The 23,808-nt window shown below is 44.3% G+C and overlaps 1 protein-coding gene across 1 annotated transcript in view; it reads right to left on the bottom strand.

Moving 5' to 3' along the window:
- Window positions 1-12,156: 12,156 nt before the first annotated feature.
- MICOS10 (mitochondrial contact site and cristae organizing system subunit 10) overlaps window positions 12,157-23,808 on the bottom strand; it is a 30,433-nt gene continuing 18,781 nt past the window's right edge. Inside the window, exons 2-4 of the mRNA XM_053575708.1 lie at window positions 18,144-18,191; window positions 16,750-16,859; window positions 12,157-12,401 (exon numbers count right to left, since the gene is read on the bottom strand). Of these exons, the coding sequence (XP_053431683.1) occupies window positions 12,393-12,401; window positions 16,750-16,859; window positions 18,144-18,191 (167 nt within the window). The 3' untranslated portion in view covers window positions 12,157-12,392. The remainder of the gene's footprint in view (window positions 12,402-16,749; window positions 16,860-18,143; window positions 18,192-23,808) is intronic.

The raw sequence follows: 23,808 nt of genomic DNA, 5'->3' as shown, positions 1-23,808 counted from the left end.
GGGTACAGTGGGCACAGGAGCAGGGCTTTGGCACTGACAGGTCTGGGTTCAAGTCCAGACTTTGTTAGTTGCTAGTAATGGGGTCTTGGGCAGGGAACTATACTTTTTTGTGCCTTGATTTTTCTTCACCTGTAAAATGGGAACAATGATGGGACTGTGATAAAGGATTCGGTGAGCCAGAGCAGACATAGCACTTTGCATAATGCCCGGCACAAAATGCAGCTGTTGATATTATTACCAAGTCACTTTCCAGGCCCCCTGCTCACATTGTAGCTTTCCCATAGTTGTCAGTCTTCACTAGACAGATGTGATTCAACTCCCAACACCAGGTGACCTTGTTGCATGGGAGGTGCATCAACCTGCCGTGGGGATGCAGCACCAACAGGACCCAGGGTAGTGAGGCCCCAGCAGGAAAGGCAGAACCAGTCACATCAGAGGCTCCAAGCTCCAGGAGATGCACCTGGTTGGCAGAAGTGTTCCAGCTGCCCCAACAGGCCTGGCTGGCACAGGGCACGGGACTGAGGCCAGAGCCTGCTGGCCCTAGGCCAGCCTCTTGGGGCCGAGGTAATGTGGGGCCCAGAGCTGGGCTGAGGGCTGAAAGCCCCTTTCCCCAGCTCATTAGCAAACATCTGGGCTCAGGAAAATGACCGACCTGGAATGTGACTTGGCTGTGGGGAGCTGCTCCCTCCCGGAGTCCCCGGAATGTGAGCTCCCTCCTGCAGGGCACAGGCTCAGGCCAGCTGTTTCCTCTAATCCTGTCAGTCTGCCCTCCACAGGGGTCCAAACCTCTGCATGGAGAATGACATGAAAACAAGCAAAAGGCCTTCCTTCCCAGTCCAGACCGATGAATCAGAAGGCTGGTACACAGTCTCTCTTTCCTCTTGAAGATAAAGACCAAGAATGCTCAACATTTCCAAGTCTGGAGCTGGGAAGGGCCATTAGGACTCCTCAAGGGAGGTTCTAGAGGCTCCTTGCTTGGGTTTGAATCCTGGCGGCGTCACCTCCCGTGCAAGTTGTTCCACACCTGGGCCTTGGTTTCCTTATCTGTAAAAGGCAGTTCATCTGTAAAAGGCAGTTCTATTGATGTGTTATCAGGATTCATTCATGTATTTATTGAACAATTTTTTAAAATATTTATTATTATTATTTGAGACAGAGTCTCAAACTGTCGCCCTGGGTAGAGTGCCATGGCATCATAGCTCACAGCAAACGCCAACTCCTGGGCTCAAGCGATTCTCCTGCCTCCGCCTCCCAAGTAGCTGGGACTACGGGCACCTGCCACAATGCCCAGCTTTTTTTTTTTTTTGGCTGCAGCTGTTGTTGTTTGGTGGGCCCAGGTTGGACTCAAACCTGCCAGCTCAGGTGTATGTGGCTGGTGCCCTAGCAGCTTGAGCCACAGGCACTGAGCCTAACATTTATATTTTTAGAGCCAGGGTCTTGCTGTGTCACCTGGGGCTAGAGTACAGTGTCGTCATCATGGCTCACTGCAACCAAACTTCTGGGCTCAAGCGACTCTCCTGCCTCAGCCTCCCAAAGGGCTGGGATGACAGATGTGAGAGTGAACAAATATTTACTGTGCCTGCTGTGTGCTAGACAAGCACAGAGATATTCAGTTAGACCAGTAAGATCCCAGCCTTCAAGGAGCTTATGTTCTGCAACAGAGAGACAGAAAGTGTAACAGATAAACAGATGAATGGATATCGCATAATCAAAGTGTTAGAAAGGAACTAAGCCAGAGTGGGCAATGTATTGAGAAGCCTCAGGAGACATCTCAACATTTAAGGTGACGTTATAATGAGGAGCCAGGATTCAAGGAGATAAATGGATGCCAAGTGCTCAGCACAGTTAGTGGAAATCAGCACGCGCTCCATAAAATGACGGAACATGAAGCCCAGAGCCTGGCAGGTGCCCAGCTCTCAGAAAGTGGAAGCTAATGTTGTGTCATAGAGGAAAAGGATTTACCCAAGTTCACTCGGCAAGTTAGTAGCAGATCCAGGACCTGATCCAGAAGTTCTGGCTTTGAGTCCCTGACTGTGTCCTTTGCCTCTTCCTCCCAGAAAGCAGGAGAAAGCAGCCACTCACTACTTGGTCTGTCCTACCCAGGGTTGCTGAGGGTGAGCAAGGCCTGGGCCCAGATGGGAGAGCAGAAATGAGGCTCAGGGACTCCACGGGGCTTTGACCCCATGGAAAAATTTTAAATGTCCTTTGTAGCTAGGGTGGGAGACCAAGAATCAAGAAGAGGGATCAAGTGTTGAGATGGGGGGTGGGGGGGGCTGAGGGGAGAGAAGAAGGGGAGACATGAGAAGTCAATTCCGAGAGTTCTGGAGTAGAAATGCAGGCTCAAGTCCTTTTTCCACTTCCTAGAGGCGGTATAGCCCAGTAGGCACAGTTACTTACTTGTCTGTAAAAATGAGCATGGTGATGTCACTAGAAATGTGGTCTAAATGCCGGGGACCAGGGACCAAGGGGTAAAAGGGAAGAAGCTTACCCCTGCCACTCACCTCTCCATTTACCACATACCGAGGAGCCCTCCGTATATGGGGCTGGTGTCCTACCCACTGAGCAACAGGCGCCACCCTGGTTTTCTTCTTAATCAAAACTTCAGGTTAATGGGCGGTGCCTGTGGCTCAAAGGGTAGGGCGCCAGGCCCATATGCCGGAGGTTGCGGGTTCAAACCCAGCCCTGGCCAAAAAAAAAAAAAACTTCAGGTTAGCCTGTGACTCAGTGAGTAGGGCGCCGGCCCCATATGCCGAGGGTGGTGGGTTCAAACCCAGCCTCGGCCAAACTGCAACCAAAAAATAGCTGGGCGTTGTGGCGGGTGCCTGTAGTCCCAGCTGCTCGGGAGGCTGAGCAAGAGAATCGCGTAAGCCCAAGAGTTAGAGGTTGCTGTGAGCCATGTGACGTCATGGCACTCTACCCAAGGGTGGTACAGTGAGACTCTGTCTCTAAAAAAAAAGGTTAGAAATTAGGCAAGTCAATTATTTTACAATGTAATGTCTCCAGGGTTTTTTTCTACTTTGTTTCTTCTCAGTCCCAGCTCCCAGTGGCCCCACACATATCCACAGCAAGTAAGAGAGTTTTTCTCCCTCCTCAAGAGCTGGTCTTTCTGTGCTTGTTTAATATTCCATAAACCAGCATTTTCTTTGTGCTCCAGATAAATTCATTGAAAAGATCCCTTTTTGGAAACATGGGAGTTGGAGGAAAAGAAAGCATGGAAGGCCACCCTCTCTGTGTCTGCCCAGCCCTCCTGCTAGAAAGCCGGCCCCCAGCCAGGCTCATTCTCTGTGAACCTATCCTCCTGGCCAGAGAGCTGGATCAGAGTGGACACCTGACCCAGGCAGAACCTACCAAGTTCTCTCTCTGAAGAATTTTTTTTTTTTTTGCAGTGTTTGGCCGGGGCTGGATTTGAACCCGCCACCTCCGGCATATGGGGCTGGCGCCCTACCCCTTTGAGCCACAGGAGCCACCCTCTCTCTGAAGAATTTTAACAGAGAGGCACTAGGACCACGTGGGAGAACCGAAACCTGTAAAGGCAGAATTCTAGAGAATTCTGAGTGCAGAAGCTGGTGAGGGCTTGGTTCTTGCATCCTCAATGTTCATCTATTTTTTCCTTGGATTCTGGGAGCTTTTATTTTACGATCTCAAGCTGATTTGACAGAGTTTGCTACTTTCCTCCTAAAAAGTCAAGTGAAATGGTGTTTTTAAAAACTACTTACTATGTATGTAGCACAGTCAAGGTACTAGAGATAGGATAAGTCATGAGAGCTGTCCTCTTAGGAGGAGAAAGGAACACAAACGAACAAAGGGAAAGCTCATTGCCATGGAAGCTGCGCAGGCATGAAGACCACGAGAGTTGAAAGAAGGGAGAAATCCCAGGGGCTGGCGGGAGGAGTAGGATGTGAGCAGGGGCTTGAGAGATGCACTAGACTTGGGCAGCCCATGCTAAGAAAGAAGAGGACCCAAAAAAGGATTTGTATTTGACAAAAATGAGGCCCTCAGACCTCCAAACCACTACCACAGACACCATTCACATGACACTTTCTTCACTGGTCCCAGAACAGTCTCAGATTCTCAGAATCCTTTTTCTTTTTTCGAGACAGAGTCTTGCTCTGTCACCTGGGCTACAATGAAGTGGCATCATACTCTTAGGCTCAACAATGCTCTTGCCTCAGCCTCCCAAGTAGCTGAGATTACAAGGGCCTGTAATCACACCAGGCTAATTTTTCTATTTTCAGTAGAGATGGGGTCTCGCTCTTGTTCAGGCTGGTCTCAAACTCCTGAGCTCAAGCAATCCTCCCACCTTGGCCTCTTAGAGTGCTAGATTACAGTTGTGAGCTTCCATGCCTGGCTATAAGCTTTATTTCCAGGAAGACTATCCCCTAGTCTTCCCCAGTGGCATCTAAATGGGTGGGTGGGGTCGTTCACACCTGTAATCCCAGCACTTTGGGAGACCGGGGGTGGGGGGGTGGGGGGGTGGGGGGGGTGGGGATCACTTGAGGCAAAGAGTTCAAGGCTAGCCTGGGCAAAATAGTGAGATCCTATCCCTAACAAAAAATAGAAAAATGAGCCAGGTATGGTGGTGTGTACCTGTAGTTTCAGCTACTTGGGAGGCTGAGATAGAAGGATCACTTGAGCCCAGTAATGTGAACCTACAGTGAGCTGTGAGACTGCCACTGGATTCCAACCTGGGTGACAGAGTGAAACTCTATTTCATAAATGAATAAATAGAAAAAGGAAAGACCAGGCGGCACCTGTGGCTCAGTGAATAGGGCGCCGGCCCCATATGCCGAGGGTGTCAGGTTCAAACCCAGCCCTGGCCAAACTGCAACAACAAAAAAAAATAGCCAGGCCTTGTTGCGGGCGCCTGTAGTCCCAGCTGCTCAGGAGGCTGAGGCAAGAGAATCGCGTAAGCCCAAGAGTTAGAGGTTGCTGTGAGCCGTGTGACACCACGGCACTCTACCGAGGGCAGTAAAGTGAGACTCTGTCTCTACAAAAAAAAAAAAAAAAGAAAAAGGAAAGACCTATAACCATTTCAACATGAGGCTTTCTCCTGGAACTTGAGTTTTATCTATGAAGCCCACCATAAGGAGAAGAGAAAGTCAAGTCTGGAATAGTGGTGGGCCTTTTATTTCTATGGTATAAAGAGTCTATCAGTGGCCAGCTAGTGGCTTGTACCTATATTGTGCCTGTAATCACAGCTTCGTAGGAGGCTGAGGTGGGAGGATTTCTTGAGGCCAGGAGTTTGATGAGCAACATAGTGAGACCAGAAGACCTTGTCTCGAAAAAAACAAACAAAAAAAACCCAAAAAGTCTATCACGTGATAGTACAATTGATAGTCTTCCGGTTTAAATAGGGGATGATTCCTTTAATTCAATTAATTACATATTGATTTTTTTTTGTTTGTTTTTTTTTTATGTTTTTTTTGTTGTTGTTGCAGTTTGGCCGGGCTGGGTTTGAACCTGCCACCCTCAGCATATGGGGCGGGTGCCCTACTCACTGAGCCACAGGCACCACCCTACATATTGATTATATTATAAAATAACATCATTGAGCTGGCTATATATCACTTTTCTCCCTAATAGCAGAGTGCCTGACCTCACGTCTGTACTGTGTGGCAGGAAGGGACAGGGATCATTACAATCGTCGTACAATGAGGCCCAGAGAGATCAAGTGACTTTCTCATGATTACACAGTGACCCAGGGAAGCTGGGACGAGAACAGAGGATGCTCTATAGTAGGAATTTGGGGAAGCTTTTCTTCTGATTGAAAGTCACTGACCCATAGAAATGATCAGTCAGGGCCACCCACTTACAAAGCAAGTTAAGAGCTTTAAAAATATAGAAAATGTTAAACTCAACAACCTAACTGAAAAATAGCAAGAATAAAACTATCTTATAACTATGATAATAAAAATGTACTCTGTCTTGATCACATCCAGAGGGACAGATAGTGGGAAAGCTTAAGGGCAAGGAATGACAGAAACTGGAAGGTGGATGCCTGTGCAGGCAGACGGAGGTTAAGATGGTAAAAGCACTGCTCATTCCCGCCTATGTTACATACACACAGGAGCCTATATTGGGGTATTTGGGGTAAATGGGCACCATGTCTCCAACCTACTCCCAAATGGCTCAAAAATTCTGTGTGGGCAGACGCGCACACACACAAAATAAGAAAGAAAATGGGGGGAAAACGAGGACAATTAACATGGGTAAAAGGTACAAAAGAGTCCTTTTTTGTTGTTCTTTTGCTTTTTTTTTCTGTTTGTTTGTTGAGACACTGTCTTACTCTGTCATCCTTGGTAGAGTGCCGTGGTGTCACAGCTCATAGCAACCTCAAACTCTTGAGCTCAAGCGATCCTCTTGCCTCAGTCTCCCAAGGAGCTGGGACTACAGATGCCTGCCACAACACCTGGCTAATTTTTCTATTTTTAGTAGAGACAGGGTCTCACTCTTGCCCAGGCTGTTCTCCAACTCCTGAGCTCAGGCGATCCACCCCTCCGGCTCCCAGAGTGCTAAGATCACAGGTTTGAGTCACCGTGCCTGACCAAAAGAGTTCTTTGTATTACTTTCCCAACATCTCTGTAAAACTATACCATAATTAAAGGTTACCAAAAAAACCCTTAAAAGTGAAATATAAAGGTAATCATTACCGGTATACATTCTAAAAAGAATTTTTTTTTTTTTTTTGTAGAGACAGAGTCTCACCTTATGGCCCTCGGTAGAGTGCCGTGGCCTCACACAGCTCACAGCAACCTCCAACTCCTGGGCTTAAGCGATTCTCTTGCCTCAGCCTCCCGAGTAGCTGGGACTACAGGCGCCCGCCACAACGCCCGGCTATTTTTTGGTTGCAGTTCAGCCGGGGCCGGGTTTGAACCTGCCACCCTCGGTATATGGGGCCGGCGCCTTACCAACTGAGCCACAGGCGCCGCCCTCTAAAAAGAATTTTATGTACCTAATGATGGGTGTATTTTATGGTTTGTTAATTGTCTCCAAAAATCTAAGTGAAACCTGTGCAGTTATTAAGATGCATAAGCTAATAAAATATCATGATCATTTATTACATTTGTAAGGAGTTAGTAAAACTCATCAGTAACACAGACCTGAAGCTCTGACAATCATGTTTCTGATTAGCAAATATAGGAATTATGTTTTTAATAAATACAGCTAATTCCAATTTTGACCAACTTATTCTTATCAATTCAAACTCAATGAAACTGGCTCAAACCACTTTGAAATGATCCTTTACAGTTTAAACAGCTTTTGACCAAACAGAGAGAGTAGGTAAAAGTCTGTATTCTGGAATCAGGTTAAAATCCTGCCTGAAATCTTCACCTGCTTGTTTTTGGGCAATTTATCCTTTCAAAGTCTGTTTCTTCATCTATGAAGTGAAGATAATAGTACTTTTGTCATAGGATTGTTGTAAAAATTATGCATCATGATTTGTGTCTTGCCTGCCTCAGCGAGCTAGACCAGCAAGAGGAAGATGACTTGATTGACAGTTGATAATGAGCTCTTTTTTCCAAGCCTCAATTTCTTCCCTATTGAAGACTCATCACCTGGCCAAACGCCGTGGCTCATGCCTGTAACCCTAGCACTTTGGGAGGCTGAGGAGGGTGGATTGCTTAAGCTCAAGAGTTTGAGACGGCCTGAGCAAGAGGGAGACCCTGTCTCTAAAAAAACCCCAAAAAACAAAAAACAAAACAAGAGCTGGGCGTCATGGCAGGTGCTTGCAGCCCCAGCTACTCGGAGGCTGAGGTATGAAGATCTCTTGGGCTAACAGTTGGAGGTTGCTGTGAGCTGTGACACCGTAGCACTCTGCCAAGGACCACATAGGGAGACTCTGCCTCAAACAACAAAACGAAACAAAAAAGACTCCTTACCTGCCCCCACCTCCTTCAAGAATTCATGGTATCTTCTTCCTCTACACACACCTTCTGGCTCTGAACTCCTTGAGTTAGAATCAAACAATTGAGACCAATTATCCCCAACGCAAATGCTCAGAACAGTCCCCTTTCCTTTAAGGCCGGAAACTCCTTGAGTTCTCAGGTTTCCATTCCGCTTCTTCAGTGTCATTTTCCCTCCTAGACTAGCTCCAAATGGTGTACTCTGTAAATCATTCTGATTTTTAGAAAAGCTAGGGTGGGTTTTCAGAGAAGTCACAGTGGCCTCACTCATCTGTAACTAGATAGAGTGAAAATAAATGACATGAATACTTAGGAAGATGCATAGTGTTTGCCAACAATTTTTAGGTTTTTATTTTATTTTTTTTAGAGACAGAGTCTTACTTTGTCACCCTCGGTAGAGTGCCGTGGCGTCACACAGCTCACAGCAACCTCCAACTCCTGGGCTTAGGCGATTCTCTTGTCTCAGCCTCCAGAGTAGCTGGGACTACAGGCACCTGCCACAACGCCCAGCTATTTTTTTTGTTGCAGTTTAGCTGGGGCCAGATTTGAACCTGCCACCCTCGGTATATGGGGCGGGCGCCCTACTCACTGAGCCATAGGCACCACCCCAATTTTTAGGTTTTTATTACTAGGAACTCATTTTCTCCTTCAGATCTTGCTGATTTTAACCCTAAGAGCCAGTTCCATGAGCTCAGTGATTATGCCCTCCTCCTGTTCTGGAACAGTCCCCTACCATTAATACCATGTACTTTATTTTGACTCAAATATCAACAGCCTCTTTTTAATCATTTTTTTATAATACTTTTTTTTTTAGAGACAGAATCTAATTCTGTCACCCTCGGTAGAGTGCCATGACGTCACAGCTCACAACAACCTCTAGCTCTTGGGCTTAGGCGATTCTCTTGCCTCAGCCTCCCGAGTAGCTGGGATTACCGGTGCCCGCCACAACGCCCGGCTATTTTTTTATTGCAATTTGGCCAGGGCCGGGTTTGAACCCACCACCCTCAGTTTATGGGGCCAGAACCCTACTCACTGAGCCACAGGTGCTGCCCAACAGCCTCTTTTTAAACACATGTGTTAGCACATATTTTTGACCCTCAAAGCCTACAGGATAGGAATTATTTTTTCCCCACTTTACAGATGAGGAAACTAAAGTTTGAAGAGTTTAAAGACCCCCTCCCACACCACACCCCGGTCACATGGCAAGTGGTGGAGTCAGAAAGAATTTGGATCTAGATCCTGACTCTGAATCCTATGCCATTCCAGCTTCACAGCCATGCCTCTCCTTGGTGCCTGCCTTTTTATCCTCTTCCTTCAAGGGAGACAGTAACAGTCATTCCTGACTCTCATGTTTAACACAGAAGCCACTCAGGGAATGTGGGACTTCTCCCCTGCCCCCACTCAGGTCTGTGTTTAACCCTGATATCATTCTTTTGGGTCCAAGGGGAAGGGGTGCTTGTAGCACAATTAAAGAAAAAAGTAGTGATAGCTTCCAGATGAGCTTATTATTCTAAATTTAACATTCCTTTTGGTACTTAGAATTTCCACTTTCTCCTTTCCACCCCTTTGCATTTATGTAATTAGAAAGCATAAAACAGGAAACCATTTGTGTCCCAGCCCCATGGAGTAACATCCTTGTGGAAATACTTTGCAGAGTTTATTTGGACAGGTTCAAAAATAGCCCTTCAACAATACAATCAGATTGAACCATGACAAGTAAAATGCAATTATGGCTTGGTTACATAAAAAAAAAAAAAAGGTAAACAGCAAGGCTTGGGAAAACTAAAAGCAAAACTGCATAGTCACTTCTCCTCCATTGCCGATGCCTGCATTTTCTATCAGCAGTCTTGAAATCCAAGACCACATCCTTGGATCTTTTGAAATGGAGGAGATGACACTCACTAAAGGAGACAGCTCAACAGAGTGTTCTGAGGCCCATCGTAGAACAAAGGCATACTTCAGCACAGGGCAAATAACAGCCTGATAAAGGCTCCCCCAGTGGGTACTCTGAATGCCAAAGTCATTCACCTAAATGAGTTCAAAATACATATTGTTCTGGGCCAAATTACACAGTGTCAAGCTCAGACTGTATGTATTTATGTATGTTGGCAGAGTAGGCCACTTTTGGGGCGCCACAGCCTTATCCTAGGATCCTGTGCCCAGCTGGGTTCCCATCACTCTTCCTCCAAACCCATGAATTTCCTTGGACTTGGTTCCAGAAGGGCAGACAAGAAGCAAAGTCAAAGTTGCACAAGCCCACAAGGGACCAGGGCCTTGGTGGACTTGAATTTCTAATGAAACTTAGAGTAGAACAGAGTGTGTGCCTTTGCCAATAAGCTGGGACTTTCCAAAGGCTGATCTGAGATGAGGGCAGAGAGTAAGGACAAGATCAAGCCTGTGCTTTGGGCCAGTCTGTGCTAAGGGCTACAAGGTGGGAATACAAAGTACTCTGGAATTAAAGCAAACAGCCAGCGCTTCCTGTGGCTGGCCTGTGCCAGAACGGTTCCCTTTCATGGAGCTGACAGTTTCTCAAAGGGCTGCAGTGGTTCTGGGCAAAGGGATCCATCCAAATAAAAGTCTAAGATCTGACAACAAATGAGTTAGAGAAGCTTGATTCCAACACCCCTCTCCACACTGTATCTAGAGGATTTTGATACATACAGAGGATTTGTGGGCACATTTTGTTTCTTTGTCTCTTTTGGAAGGGGACCTGTTATTCTTCTTTCTGCCTGAATGAAGATGGAAAAATGGTGGAAAAATTAGTGTGTGTGGGATAATTAACTTTTAAAGCAAATATGGAGAAGACAAGTAGAAGGGATGAAACAGGTCCCACGTTCTTTTCCTTCTAAGTACATGTGCTGTCTTTCATGGAATGAAGAGGGCCAAGTGGCTGTGGCGACCATGACTTCCAGTCCTAGGTTCAGTCTCTCTTTGGGTTTTAGGTGCCAACAAGCCCAGAGAGCCTGGACAGTTTGAAAGGCAAAGCATCACTGCTGCCTGTTCAGGTCCAGAGCCTTGCACAGCTTTTTAGAAAGCCAAGTGGGGCAAAAGATAAGCAAGGAAAAATGGGGGATATGGGAGTGTACACTGCTACCCAGAATCAACTCATATTATAGCACTTGGAAGAACTAAGGTCTAATAAATGTTCCAGAATTGGGGTCAGGCATGAGTTCTACCCAGCTCCCCCTCGCCCCTGCACACTCTGGCTATGCTGAACTGCCTGTAGCTTCCCAGCTGTAAGACGCACTTCCGAAATGCTGAGTCTCCACAGAATGTACTGGAATGCCCGAGTCAACTTCAAGTCTCGATCCGCATGTTCCTCCATGCTGCTGTCACTGCACTTTGCCTGCACCCCTCCTCTCTCAGAGTTGTTAAGTATTTGCATCTCTGCCTTTCCATCAGACTCTACGCTCCCTGAAGGCAGGGGCCTGCGTCCTTTTCCCCCATTTAATCTATGCTGCCTACAACAGCTTATAAACTGAAGCTCAATCAACATTTACAGAATTAAGGGGCAGTGGAATCAAGTTCTGCCCACCTCGATTTTAGTATTAAGAAAGCAGTAAGATAAGAAACCCTGAGTTCTGGAGTTCTACATATTTTCAGGAGAAATACTACTACTATAATATTAAAATACTATTTTTGTGCTCAGCCTACCTGGTTCAAGTGAAACCACAGGAACAAACTCACAGAGGGGCATGAAAAGTGGCCCTTTTGTCCTCAAACCTCAGCTGCTAAGTGAAGAGAAAATCAACCCGAAATGTGCTTTCCAGCAGGTGGGTGTACCCAGAGCTTTCTCCACCCACCAGGGCTAAGGCTTAGACCCTGTCAAGCTCCAGGAAGCTGTAGGACTTGACATCAGTGGACTGGGCCTTCCAGGCAGTCAGGTTTTGTCTCTTGCTACTATGTAGCTGTTTGACCCTGGTGCAACAGGGACAGCCGAGACATGCCCTGCCAGTCTACTGCGGAGAGCGACACACACAGAGAGCGGCTACAGCAGGGCAAGGCACCTGAAGACATTAGCCATCTTCAGTCTTCACTGGCGCACGCAGCAGCAATCTCCAACCTCGGATTTGTGAAGCAGAAGGAATTTTGAAAACTACACATTAGGGGAGAGTGGGAAAGGGATATGCCGCCTGTAGTTTCAGGAGGACTCTCAGAAAAGCTGTGACCAGGAGGCTACAGCTGCTGGTAGTTCAAACACAGTCCTCACGCTCAGAGACTACAGGAAAGAAATAAAGGCCATGCAATAGGCTTCCTATTTTTAATTTATTTCTTTGAAGACCACTTCCTTGCAATTTCCAGAGAGAAAATACAAAACAAGAAACAGACTTGGTTTCAGACACATAAACAGTGTGCTGGAGTTAAAGCGTTACTGATAACATTGTTACAGAAGAACACCAGCTTACTCCAGGGCACTTCAGTATTCCTGAGGAATAAACGTGATTTCTCTTTTCCTCCCACTGGGATGTTCTCAGGTGTAAGTCACTGCTACTGCTCCTGTAAAGCAAGGGCAGTCAGGTTAGAGCCGGGCAGATAGCGTCTGGACAGTCCTCTCTAACTGCTGTGTCTGGCCAAGCATGGCAGCTCATGCCTGTAATCCCAGCGCTTTGAGTGGCAGAGGCAGGAGGATCACTTAGACCACGAGTTCAAGATCAGCCTAGGCAATGTAGTGAGATTCCATCTCTACAGAAATAAAAATTAAACAAAATTAATCAGGTGTGGTGGTGCACACTTGTGGTCCCAGCTATTTGGGAAGCTAAAGTAAGTGAATCACTTGGGCCCAGGAGTTTGAGGCTACAGTAGGCTGCAATTGCACACTGCATTCCAGCCTGGGTGACAGAGACAGACACAAATCTCTATAATAAAACTAATAATAATAATAGCTGTGTCAGGTCAGATCCAAAGGACCAATGGGGCCAAAAATCTTACCACACCATTTGCTTTAAAACTATCCCACAAGAGGACTGTGTATATTCCACTCTGGTTGATAAGAGCGGCTCCCCTGATCTTTCAGAGAAAAGAGTGGGAAAGTAGAACAGAGCCGAACAACCACTACCTGGACAAGGCTCCTAAAGCCCATCTAAGGATCACAGGGGAGTGGGAAGAGCATGGTTTGAACCTCAGCCTACAGATTACATGATCTTTGGCAAGTTTCTCAACCTCAGTAAGATTCTATTTCTCATCTGCTGTGAAGATAGCAACACCTCTCACAAATCCATTAGGAGGTCTCGAGAGAAAAAGTATATAAAGATAAACATATGATGGTCCACAGGGCACGTCAGGTACTCAACAAGCACTCAGCACGACATGACTACACTTAAAAACCTCAGTCGGGAGTTGGCTCTGTTCTTCAGAGAAGTGGAGGATGACAACATTGAGGCACAGACTCAAGTTCAGATAAAGTTACAAGGCCATTTTGGAGCAGTATACACAAGCCTGTAAAAAAATGTAACAATATTTTCCACAGTTCCTCCCAGCTATTAAATACATAATATGCATAAAATCACCACTGAGCCATTTTCTCTGACAACCCAGTTTGGAACAATGGAAACATTTTAAACCATTAAGACCTGCAGCTCCTCTCCCTGCCCCTTTCTGTTCCCCACCCTTGGCTCTGGGGCCAGGAAGAGTGAGGAGTCCCCAGCAGTGGAGAGGGGCGGCTGTGGCCTTTGGCGCCACACAGCTGCGCCCCTTCCCGCACTGTCCATCTGATGACCTCACTCTTACTTTGGTGCAGATGGTTCATTAATATTGCCTCTCCCTGCTCCCGCCCTCTCTCCAGTACACGTGGGCTGGTGGCTAGGCAGCTGAAATTATGAGCAGAGGCTATGGAGCTGTGGGAGGAGTCTGCTGCTTGAGATTTGATGACTTTTTTGTGTGTGTGTGACAGAGTCTCACTCAAATCACCCTGGGTAGTGTAGTGGCATCATAGTTCAAAGCAACCTCAAACTCTTAAGGCTCAAGAGATCTTCTTGCCTCAGCCTCCCAAGTAGCTGGGACTATAGGTGCCCACCCCAACATGTACTAGTTTTTCTATTTTTAGTAGAGATAGGGTCTTGCTCTTGCTCAGGCTGGTCATGAACTCCTGAGCTCAAGCAACCCACCCACCTTGGCCTCCCAGAGTGCTATGACTACAGGTGTGAGCCACCAAGCCCAGGTGAAATTTGGTGACCCTTGTGGCTACAGCTCTGAACTAGAATTAGAACATGCATTTGTACTACATTTTCCACTCTACTTGTTATAATGGTGGGACAATAGACAAGTCAATCTCTTTCTTGGCTAGCCTCAACTATAATAACCAGTGTTTCTATTTATGTAATACTTCACGGGTTAAAAACATCTTCAGGTTTGATTTTTTTTTTTTTTTTGAGATGGGGTCTTACTAGGTTGCCCAGGCTGCTCTCAAACTCCTGAGCTCAAGCAATCCTCTAGCCTCAGCCTCCTGAGTAGCAGGGAGTACAAGTGTGTGACTGCCTCATTTTCACATTTAATCATCACAATAACTCTAATGGTAGAAATTACTACCCTCAATTTATGGGTGGAAAATTGAAGCTCAGAAGTGAAATGACTGTCTTCACCTAGGTCTCCTAGCTTCTGTGCTCTTTCCACTAGCTGCAGAACCTGGAAGATAGAAGATAACCTGGAAGGTAGAAGATTCAACACAAAGATAACCTGGAAGGTAGAAGATTCAACACATGCAGGGAATATGAAGTTCTTCACTGAAGTCTACTAGAAGACGTATGCCTTAGTAACCCTACCACCATTAGCATTTACCTTTAATAGGATAAACTATTTACTTCATTCATTAACCTTACCTTTATTTGAGTTCCTACTTTGTTTCAGACCCTGAGGATACAAAAATAAGTACCCCTTTCTGCCCCTGAATACCCAGCCTCCAGTGATCTTTTCACTTAAACCCCAAAGTAACCAATCATCTAAATTCTAAAGTAAGGCAAAGGAGCCAGCACAGTGGCTCAGGCCTGTAATCCCACCTGTTTGAGAAGCTGAGGTAGAAGGATAATTTGAGCCCTGGACAACAGCAAGACCCCCATCTCTACAAAAAATAATTTTAGCCAGGCCTGGTGGCATGTGCCTCCAGTCCCAGTTATTAGGGAGGTTAAGGCAGGATCCCTCGAGCCCAGGAGTTCAAGGCTGCAGTGAGCTATAATGATGCCACTGTACTCCAACCTGGGCAAAGAAAAGAAGGGAGGAAGGAGGGGAGGAAGGAGGGAAGAAGGGGGTGGAAAGGGCAGGAAGAGGGAGGAGGGAAGGGAAGGGAAGGGGAAGGAAAAGAAAAGGCCAAAGAAATGGTGGGTACATATGAAACCTTCAGAAAGCATGCTGCCTTCTTCCTTTCTGAGGCATGGATAACAATTTTCCAGCTTTTTTATAGCATTAAAAATCTATCTAGGCCAGGTGCAGTGGCTAACACCTGTAATCCTAGCACTCTGGGAGGCGAAGATGGGTAGATAGCTTGAGCTCATGAGTTCAAGATCAGCCTGAGTGAAAGCAAGACCCTGTCTCTATTAAAAACAGAAAAACTGAGGCAAGAGGATTGCTTAAGCTCGAGTTAGAGGTTGCTGTGAGCTATGACACTACAGCACTCTACCCAGGTTGACAGCTTGAGACTGTCTCAAAAAAAAAAAAAAAATCTATCTGAAGACTAGGACTTCAGCAGAATCATGCAGGACTTTCAGTGAAAACTGCCTTCTTCAATTAAAAAGCAGAGTAATATGGCTGAGTCCTTCCAGTCTCTGGATTTAGCTTAAATATGTGGGAGATATTTAAGGGACTCTGAGATCTTTGACTCAAAAAAAAAAAAGTCCCACTCTGTCCCCCTTAGTAGAGTGCCATGGCGTCACAGCTCTCAGCAACCTCAAACTCTTGGGCTTAGGTGATTCACTTATCTCAGCCTTCCAAGTAGCTGGGACAACAGGTGCCTGCCACAATGCCTGGCTATTTTTTTTGTTGTAATTGTCATTGTTGTTTGGCAACAACAATGGGTTCAAACCTGCCAGCTCCAGTGTATGTGGCTGATGCCCTAACTACTGAGCTACAGACACCAAGCCAGGACTCTTGAGATCTTAAATACAAAGTGCTACTTACGGACAGTTAATACGAATCTACTTTACCACTGATGATAAACTTTTCAGTCCAAGTTCATTTATGCCAACCAACTAACATAGGTGTATGTATCTGAATGCACATGTGCATGTGAAAGCACAGGGGAGACTTTTAGCACCAAAGTAGTGTTGACATTGCTAAAAGCAGAAAAGCAATTAGGATCTCGGCGGTGCCACAAGGACACACTCAGTTTATTCATTACATACACTCCTTCTTCCAGGGCTCAGGAGAAACCTCTTTTTCTTCTAAAAGGAAGAGAAATATAGGCTTGGTGCCCGTAGCTTAGTGGGTAGGGCGCCAGCCACATACACCGGGGCTGGTGGGGTGGAGCCCAGGCCAGGCCTGAGCCTGGGCTGGGCCTGCTAAACAATAGCCAGGGGTTGTGGTGAGTGCCTGTGGTCCCAGCTACTTGGGAGGCTGAGGCAAGAGAATCGCTTAAGCCCAAGAGTTTGAGGTTGCTGTGAGCTGTGACGCATTGGAACTCTACCGAGGGCAACATACTGAAACTCTGTCTCAAAGAAAAACTAGCCAGGTATTGTGGCAGGCACCTGTAGTCCTAGCTACTTGGGAGGCTGAGGCAAGAGAATTGCTTAAGCCTAAGAGTTTGAGATTACTATCAGCTGCAACGCCGTGGCACTCTACCTAGGGTGACATAGTGCGACTCTGTCTCAAAAACAAAACAAAAACAAAAAAGAAAGAGAAATATAAATTTTGTACATACTTTGACATATTTTCCATGTAGAAGATATGGAGCCTGGAAATCATGCTGACAGTTGGAGTAGGCCATTCCCAATCCCATGCCAGAACCAAAGGCTAACGGCCACATTTTTCCTAGTGATCAGAAAAAGAAAAATCCCACTAGCGAACCATTAAGAGATGACGAAGCCCTCCAATCCCTTTAAATAACATCTACTTAGGTTCAATAAACATTCAATATGCATCATACTGATAACTATAATAAATCATACATGTTTGTCAAAGTTTCATCAATGGCCAAAGGGAGTGGGGATATTAATTAGTAAACTTATCAATTTAGAAAATATTAAGTACCTGGGGCAAGACATGATTGCAAGAGGGACTTTGCCTAACAATTGCAATCAGTGTAACCTGGCTTATTGTACCCCCAGTGAATCCCCAACAATTAAAAAAAAAAAAGAAAGAAAGAAAATATTAAGTACCTATGCTGCTGGGTTCAAGAAAAATAAGGGGTACAATAAACATATCAAAAGTAGACACAGTTGAACCCTTTAACTTCTATATGAGTTCTAATCATCTGTTCAGCATAAGTAATTTCTTTTTGTAGAGATGTAGAGACAGAGTCTCACTTTATGGCCCTCGGTAGAGTGCCGTGGCCTCACACAGTTCACAGCAACCTCCAACTCCTGGGCTTAAGTGATTCTCTTGCCTCAGCCTCCCGAGTAGCTGGGACTACAGGAACCTGCCACAACGCCCAGCTATTTTTTTTGTTTGTTTGTTTGTTTGTTTAGCAGGCTGGGGCTGGGTTCGAACCCACCAGCCCTGGTGCATGTGGCTAGTGCCTTAACTGCTTAGCTACAGGTGCTGAGCCAGCACTGTATTAATTACAATTGTCTTAGTGATATTTTGTCTCAGTTCTTCATGGAAAGAGGTCAAAGTGACACCTCTGACTTCTATTCAATATCCAAACTTCAGATGTTCTTCCACAGAATGAAAGGAATATTGCCTGCCTTTTGCTTAGGAGAATTTTTGGCCAAGAAGCATGTGTATTTCTGTTCTACTTGTTTTTATTACCAGCAGGACTTTCATTTTCAAGTTCTTCTAAAAAAAAAAAGACTGTAATTAGTTAGAAATATTTCAGCATGTAGATTTAGCCAAATTGCTCACTGGCACCAAGTACAAACTTTTGAAATGATATCATAGTTAAGAAAACAGACACCCTGACTCAATGCCCAGGGGGAATGCTAAAGGTGCCCAACCCATTCTGAACTCTTCTTTCAAAATCCACATTCTCTGGCCTACCTAACCCCACAAATGGACAGGCTGGCAGCCACCTACATGTGTCTTCTGGAAGTGTCCTTGCTATGTGTATGTATACACTAGGACATTGTGTTGAAAAAGCAATAAAGTCACACTTACTTTTAAAGAAGGTAAGTGAGAAAACGATTCCTAATCCCAAACCAGTACCTACAAAGAGGGAGAAAAACACGTTAGATAACATTAACATTTCCTAAAAATAACATCATAAAGCAGATTACTTTTTTCATAATTAGATCTACAGTTAATTTTCTCATTTTTAACCTTCCTTCTTATTGTCAGAGGCTTTATTGATGCCTTTAGTCCTCTGCCTGCAGTGGTAATAAAATAAAATAAAAGCTTTATCCCCATTCTGTCCAGAAAGGTTGTAGGCAGGGAAACAAGCCGAGAGACTGTTCTAGAGTAGACCTTCTCTGAATCCTGGGCTCTCCTACCCATCTCACACAGGGTACTACAGCCAGAACAGCAGATAAATAATGCAACTCAAAGCTCCCCTTGTCATGTCAGCACTTTAAGTGACAGCTACTTTTTCAGGAAGATGAAAATGAGTGACCCAAAATAATCCCTAAGGGCTGCGCCAGTACACAAGCCAGTGTCCAGAGAGGAAAGAGACACCCCTCATGAGCCCCAATGTGGAGATCAATCCTCTTTTTACTCATCAAGCATTTTTAACCACAATCTTTTGACATAAAAGACAAACACAAGCCTTTGTTAGTGGTCTGGTAGAAAAAATATGTAAATACTTAATTTTAAATTAAACTTCACAGGAAATCTAAGCTTAAAAAAGAAAAGTTCTATTAAAAAAATTAAAAAAAAGCTGGGCATGGTAGTTCACACCTGTAATCTTTCGGAGGCCTAGACAAAGTAGATTGCTGGAGGTCAGGAGCTCGAGACCAGTGTGAGCAAGAGCCAGACCCTGTCTCTAAAAACTGGCCAGGCACTTGGGGGCACCTATAGCCCTGGCTACTTAGGAGGCTGAGACAAGAGGATTACTTGAGCCCAGGAGTTGAAGGTTGCTATGAGCTATAATGCCAGGGCACTCTACCCAAGGTGACAAAGTGAGACTCTGTCTCAAAGAAAAAAAAAAACAAAAAACACCATACACACAAACTCAAAACTTCATTCTGGTACCACCTAAATCTATATATCACCTACACTATTATTTACTTCTTTAAAAAAATCAATGCATGTGGTGGCACCCGTAGCTCAGTGGGTAGGGTGCTGGCCACATACACTGAGGCTGGTGGGTTCGAACCCAGCCCAGACCAGCGAAAACAACAACTTCAACAAAAAAAAATAGCTGGGCATTATGGCCAGTGCCTGTAGTCCCAGCTACTTGGGAGGCTGAGGCAAGAGAATCACTTGACCTCAAATGTTTGAGGTTGCTATGAGCTGTGACGCCATAGCACTCTACCCAGGGCAACAGCTTGAGACTCTGTCTCAAAAAAAATCAATGCATGTATTTAATAAACTTAGCCACAAGTAATAATATTGGTGTAATCATAGATTTGAGTGCTATACATTTTTCTCAAAGTATGAGGTCAGACAATTAAGTTTGCAAACTCATCCTAGAAAAAGTGCTACATACCTCATTACTATGGTCACCTCTGAAGTACTCCCCTTGAGAAGCTACGCACCAAAGCCAGCACCTAGTCTATCCTTCAAAGCAATTTTGGAACTGTAGTCCCAGCTACTCGGGAGGCTGAGGCAAGAGAATTGCCTAAACCCAGGAGTTGGAGGTTGCTGTGAGCTGTGACGCCATGGCACTCTACTGAGGGCAATAAAGTGAGACTCTTGTCTCTAAAAAAATAAATAGAATAAAAATATTTGTGTTAAGTACACCTAAAAAAAAAAAATCACCGCATATACTGTAGTGATACATGTCTCATACTTTGAGATAAAACTTTCTTCTCCACTATCAAAAAAAATTAGCAATTCATGCCGAGGAAGAGAGCTAAAATCTGATTTTTTTGTTTGTTTGTTTTTGGCCGGGGCTGGGTTTGAACCCACCACCTCCGGCATATGGGGCCAGCACCCTACTCCTTTGAGATTTTTTTTTTTTTTTTTTGTATTTTTCAGACTTGATGGACAATGATTTTCAAAGACCTAAGTATTCTGATGCTCTTTACTGAGTGTTGCTCCATGGTCCAACAGAGCCCCTGACCACCCTCTTTGTAAGTAAACACCACATAAAAGTCCTAATTCTTACTTGCCTTAATAGTTCTCAAATTTGTGCTACTGAAATTCCAAGAGTTTGGCTTGGCGCCTGTAGCTCAAGCGACTAAGGCACCAGCCACATACACCAGAGCTGGCAGGTTCGAATCCAGCCCGGGCCTGCCAAACATCAATGACAACTACAACCAAAAAATAGCCAGGCATTGTGGCGGGTGCCTGTAGTCCCAGCTACTTGGGAGGCTGAGGCAAGAGAATTGCTTAAGCCCAGGAGTTGCAGGTTGCTGTGAGCTGTGATGCCACGACACTCTACTCAGGGCGACAGCTTGAGGCTCTGTCTCAAAAAAAAAAAAAAAAAGAAAGAAAGAAATTCCAAGAGTTTCTTCTCTAACCATGATTTCATCTTAGTGCAGTGTAAAAATTCAAAGTCTCCACAGTCAATCACCCTGACCTTTCTGCACTGAAAGCAAAAAGCTTCATCAAGAGCAAGCTAATTTACTTCTTTTCTGATCCCAGTAATTATTTTTGCACCTATGCATGGTCCAGCTGATGTCACTTAGCCTGAAGAAAGTGTTTATGCTCTTCACAAAGAATGACTTCTGATCATTCTCTTCTACCATATATGTGTGGCCATGATGTGTTTCATATATTTATATATGTATGATTCTATCCTACATAAATACAATTTTTTTTAGTATATGTGCTGCCGAAGCGAGCACGCACAAATACAATTTTTAATTAAAAATCATCACTTTGCTCTATCAATAGACCCCTTTGTTAGCTACTGTTTTGGTGCCCAGCTTTAAAATGTAATATCTGAAAATCATTTATATCACCCTAATTTCCAAACAATTCAATAAAATGGAAGAAAAGTCATCAGTTTGCAAACTGTAATCAAGGTTCAAGGGGTTGACATGATGAAAAGGAAAAGAAACATTTGAGTATTATCCATGAGTACCCCCAATATTCTCTTTTTTCCCCCAAACATTCTCTTAAACCAAACACCACATTTTCCAGATGCAGAAAATACCTGGCCCTAGGACACTCTGTTTAGTTACAGAGCAGATACCCAGGATCAAGTCTGCCAGACTCCAATGCCACTATACCCACTATGTCCAGACGCTGGATTCCCCTAAAGTTTCAGCCCCTAAATCACTACCTTCTGAGGGAAACTGAAGTGTCAAGATTTCTACTGCCTGTGAAGATACAGTCCAAAAATGAACTGTGCTCCCCAAGCAACAGCCCTGAACACTAGGCAACGAGGGTAGTAGAAGACTACACAACGCCAAAAGGGCTTGTTAGGATTCATTCCCAGACGAATCCTACCACACAGGTCACAGGCACAAGAAATCTACATTGTAGGCGTGATTCAAGAACTTCACGGAAATGGAAGCCAATGGTATTGATACTCTTTGGCAGGTATCTGTTGTTGCTTGCTTTATAAAATGGCACAGCTTTCAATTTCAAGGCAACTTGCCCTACGCCTTGCAGCTGGAAGATGAGTAAGACAGTAAATTGGTACGAGAAAATGAGGTAAAGGACTTGGGCTGGCTTACAGATTCCAAACCAGGCAGCGGATGGGGAGGTAGGCCAGTAAAAACATAATGGCTTACAATCAGAGCTTTTGCTCTTCTCCATCTGGAGGCAATTTTTTGGCAAAGAAATCAAAAGCCCAAAAGGAAAATATTTCAGCATTTTTCTTGCCCTCTGACTCCATGCCTGTCTCTTCTATTTTTCCCCAAGGAAAGAAAGCTCTCTGATGCTCAACTTTTCCTAGTAGTAGACCAGGAATGATGCTAAGTCCACTGCTACCAGTATCGCCCCATCAAAAAGATGAGAAATGCCTTAACATCAATCAACATAAGCAAAAAATCTTCAATCTCTAGAATTCAGATACATGCCCAACCATCAGTTTTGTTCCTATTACAAACTTTTTTCTGAAGGTATAAATAAGAGATCAAAATCACAGTTCAGACCAGCGGAAAGAGTTATCAAGGAATTTGTTCAGTGGTCTCAAGGGTGATTTTTTTCTTTGTTTCAATATTTTTAAGACACAAAGTAACAAAGACTGGTTTCTTCAGAAAAAAATAATTCAGAAAATTATTTTTAGCTGTAATGTTTTACTTAAAGTTAACTATCTCAGTTATTTAAGATGAACAATGGTGGAACTGCTGATGAGTTTTACAGATTCAAGTTCTCACTTGCTGGATTCTCTTTTAAAAAGGCAACATGTTGCTTCAAAGAAAGTCCCACCTGATCGGGGACACGGACTCTGCAGCTGTTTCCACTAAAGATTGGCACCTCTAGGCCAGGTTTAAACTGCATAACAATAAAACATGAAAGGTTTGTCTTACAATAAAAACAAACCAACATGGAAAAGAGAAGAGTTTTCTCTGCCTTTGGCCACTTTTTGTTGTTGTTGCATGACAAGCTCTTTTGGAGGAAAAAAGGCAAAGAAAAAGTACAAAGCATTTTTCACCTTCCCTGGAAGCAAATATTTAACTAAGAATACAGTTTATATAACTTTGCTTCCCCCAGCTTAAGCCCGTTCTCAAAAGCCCATGCTCTCTGAAATGACAAATAGCTCTAAAGTAAAGAAAAGCCTGATTATAGGTATACATCTTCCTTGTGGCAAAGTCCAGTTATGGGGGGAGGGGACAGAAAAAAACACAACAGAAAAGCCTTATGGAATTTACATTAGGCACAGAGCCCATGGTCTGAAACCATTTCTTCTTTTGGAGAGGAAAATGAATTGGCACATACTCTTTCAAACAGAAATTACTCCAAATCAATCTAACCGTGCAATTTAATGCATGCTTAGTACCCAAAAGGACACCATAAAACTGGCTAGTAGACAAACATACATTTCAGGAAAGAGCAATTCCTTAACAGTTCATCTGATACTATTTCAATAACAATAAAAAAAACCCAGAGAACTCTGTTCCCACTAACTATGTATACAATATTGCCTTATCTTATGCCTAAGTGGATTTTATAACAAAAGGATAACCACCAACAGAGGTACACTAGCATACACCTTAAACCACATTTTTTAGTAAGGAGGAGCAGGGGAAATACATGTTGATGTCCTTTACAGTTACAATTTCTAGTTGCTAGATACAACATTACTTTTCACTTTGAAAAATCTTTGCTCTCACCACGCCACAGGTCATAAAGCTTTACTTCAACATAAATAATTAGAAACAAACATAATCACAGGAATTAACAAGTAGGCTATGTAACTTATTGCAGTCTTGGGGCAGGTATGTATTTTGGATGTGAGACCCTAAACGGAACAAGTTGGCATGATACGTGGTCCTGCAGAATCAACTTTGCAAAAATTGCAACTGCTAGTGCACTTTCAAAGAAAGAACAACAACTCAATGGAGAGGAACAGAAAAAAATACATAAAATTCACTTTGGATTGTTTCTATAAAAGATCATAGGAAAAAGGCTATAGGCTCTTTTTATTCATCAATAATTTATTACACATATACAGTATATGAGAATTAAGATCTCACTCCAGCCTGTCTTTAATGTGTTTTTCATTGAAGAATGTAAAGAAAGCTCCTATATTCATAAGCCTAAAGTACAG

Source organism: Nycticebus coucang, chromosome 22 (assembly GCF_027406575.1).
Source record: "Nycticebus coucang isolate mNycCou1 chromosome 22, mNycCou1.pri, whole genome shotgun sequence".
In the NCBI taxonomy this organism is placed as follows: Eukaryota; Metazoa; Chordata; class Mammalia; order Primates; family Lorisidae; genus Nycticebus; species Nycticebus coucang.
Note: the sequence above shows the minus strand (reverse complement) of the source record. Positions and strands in the feature narration are given on the sequence as shown.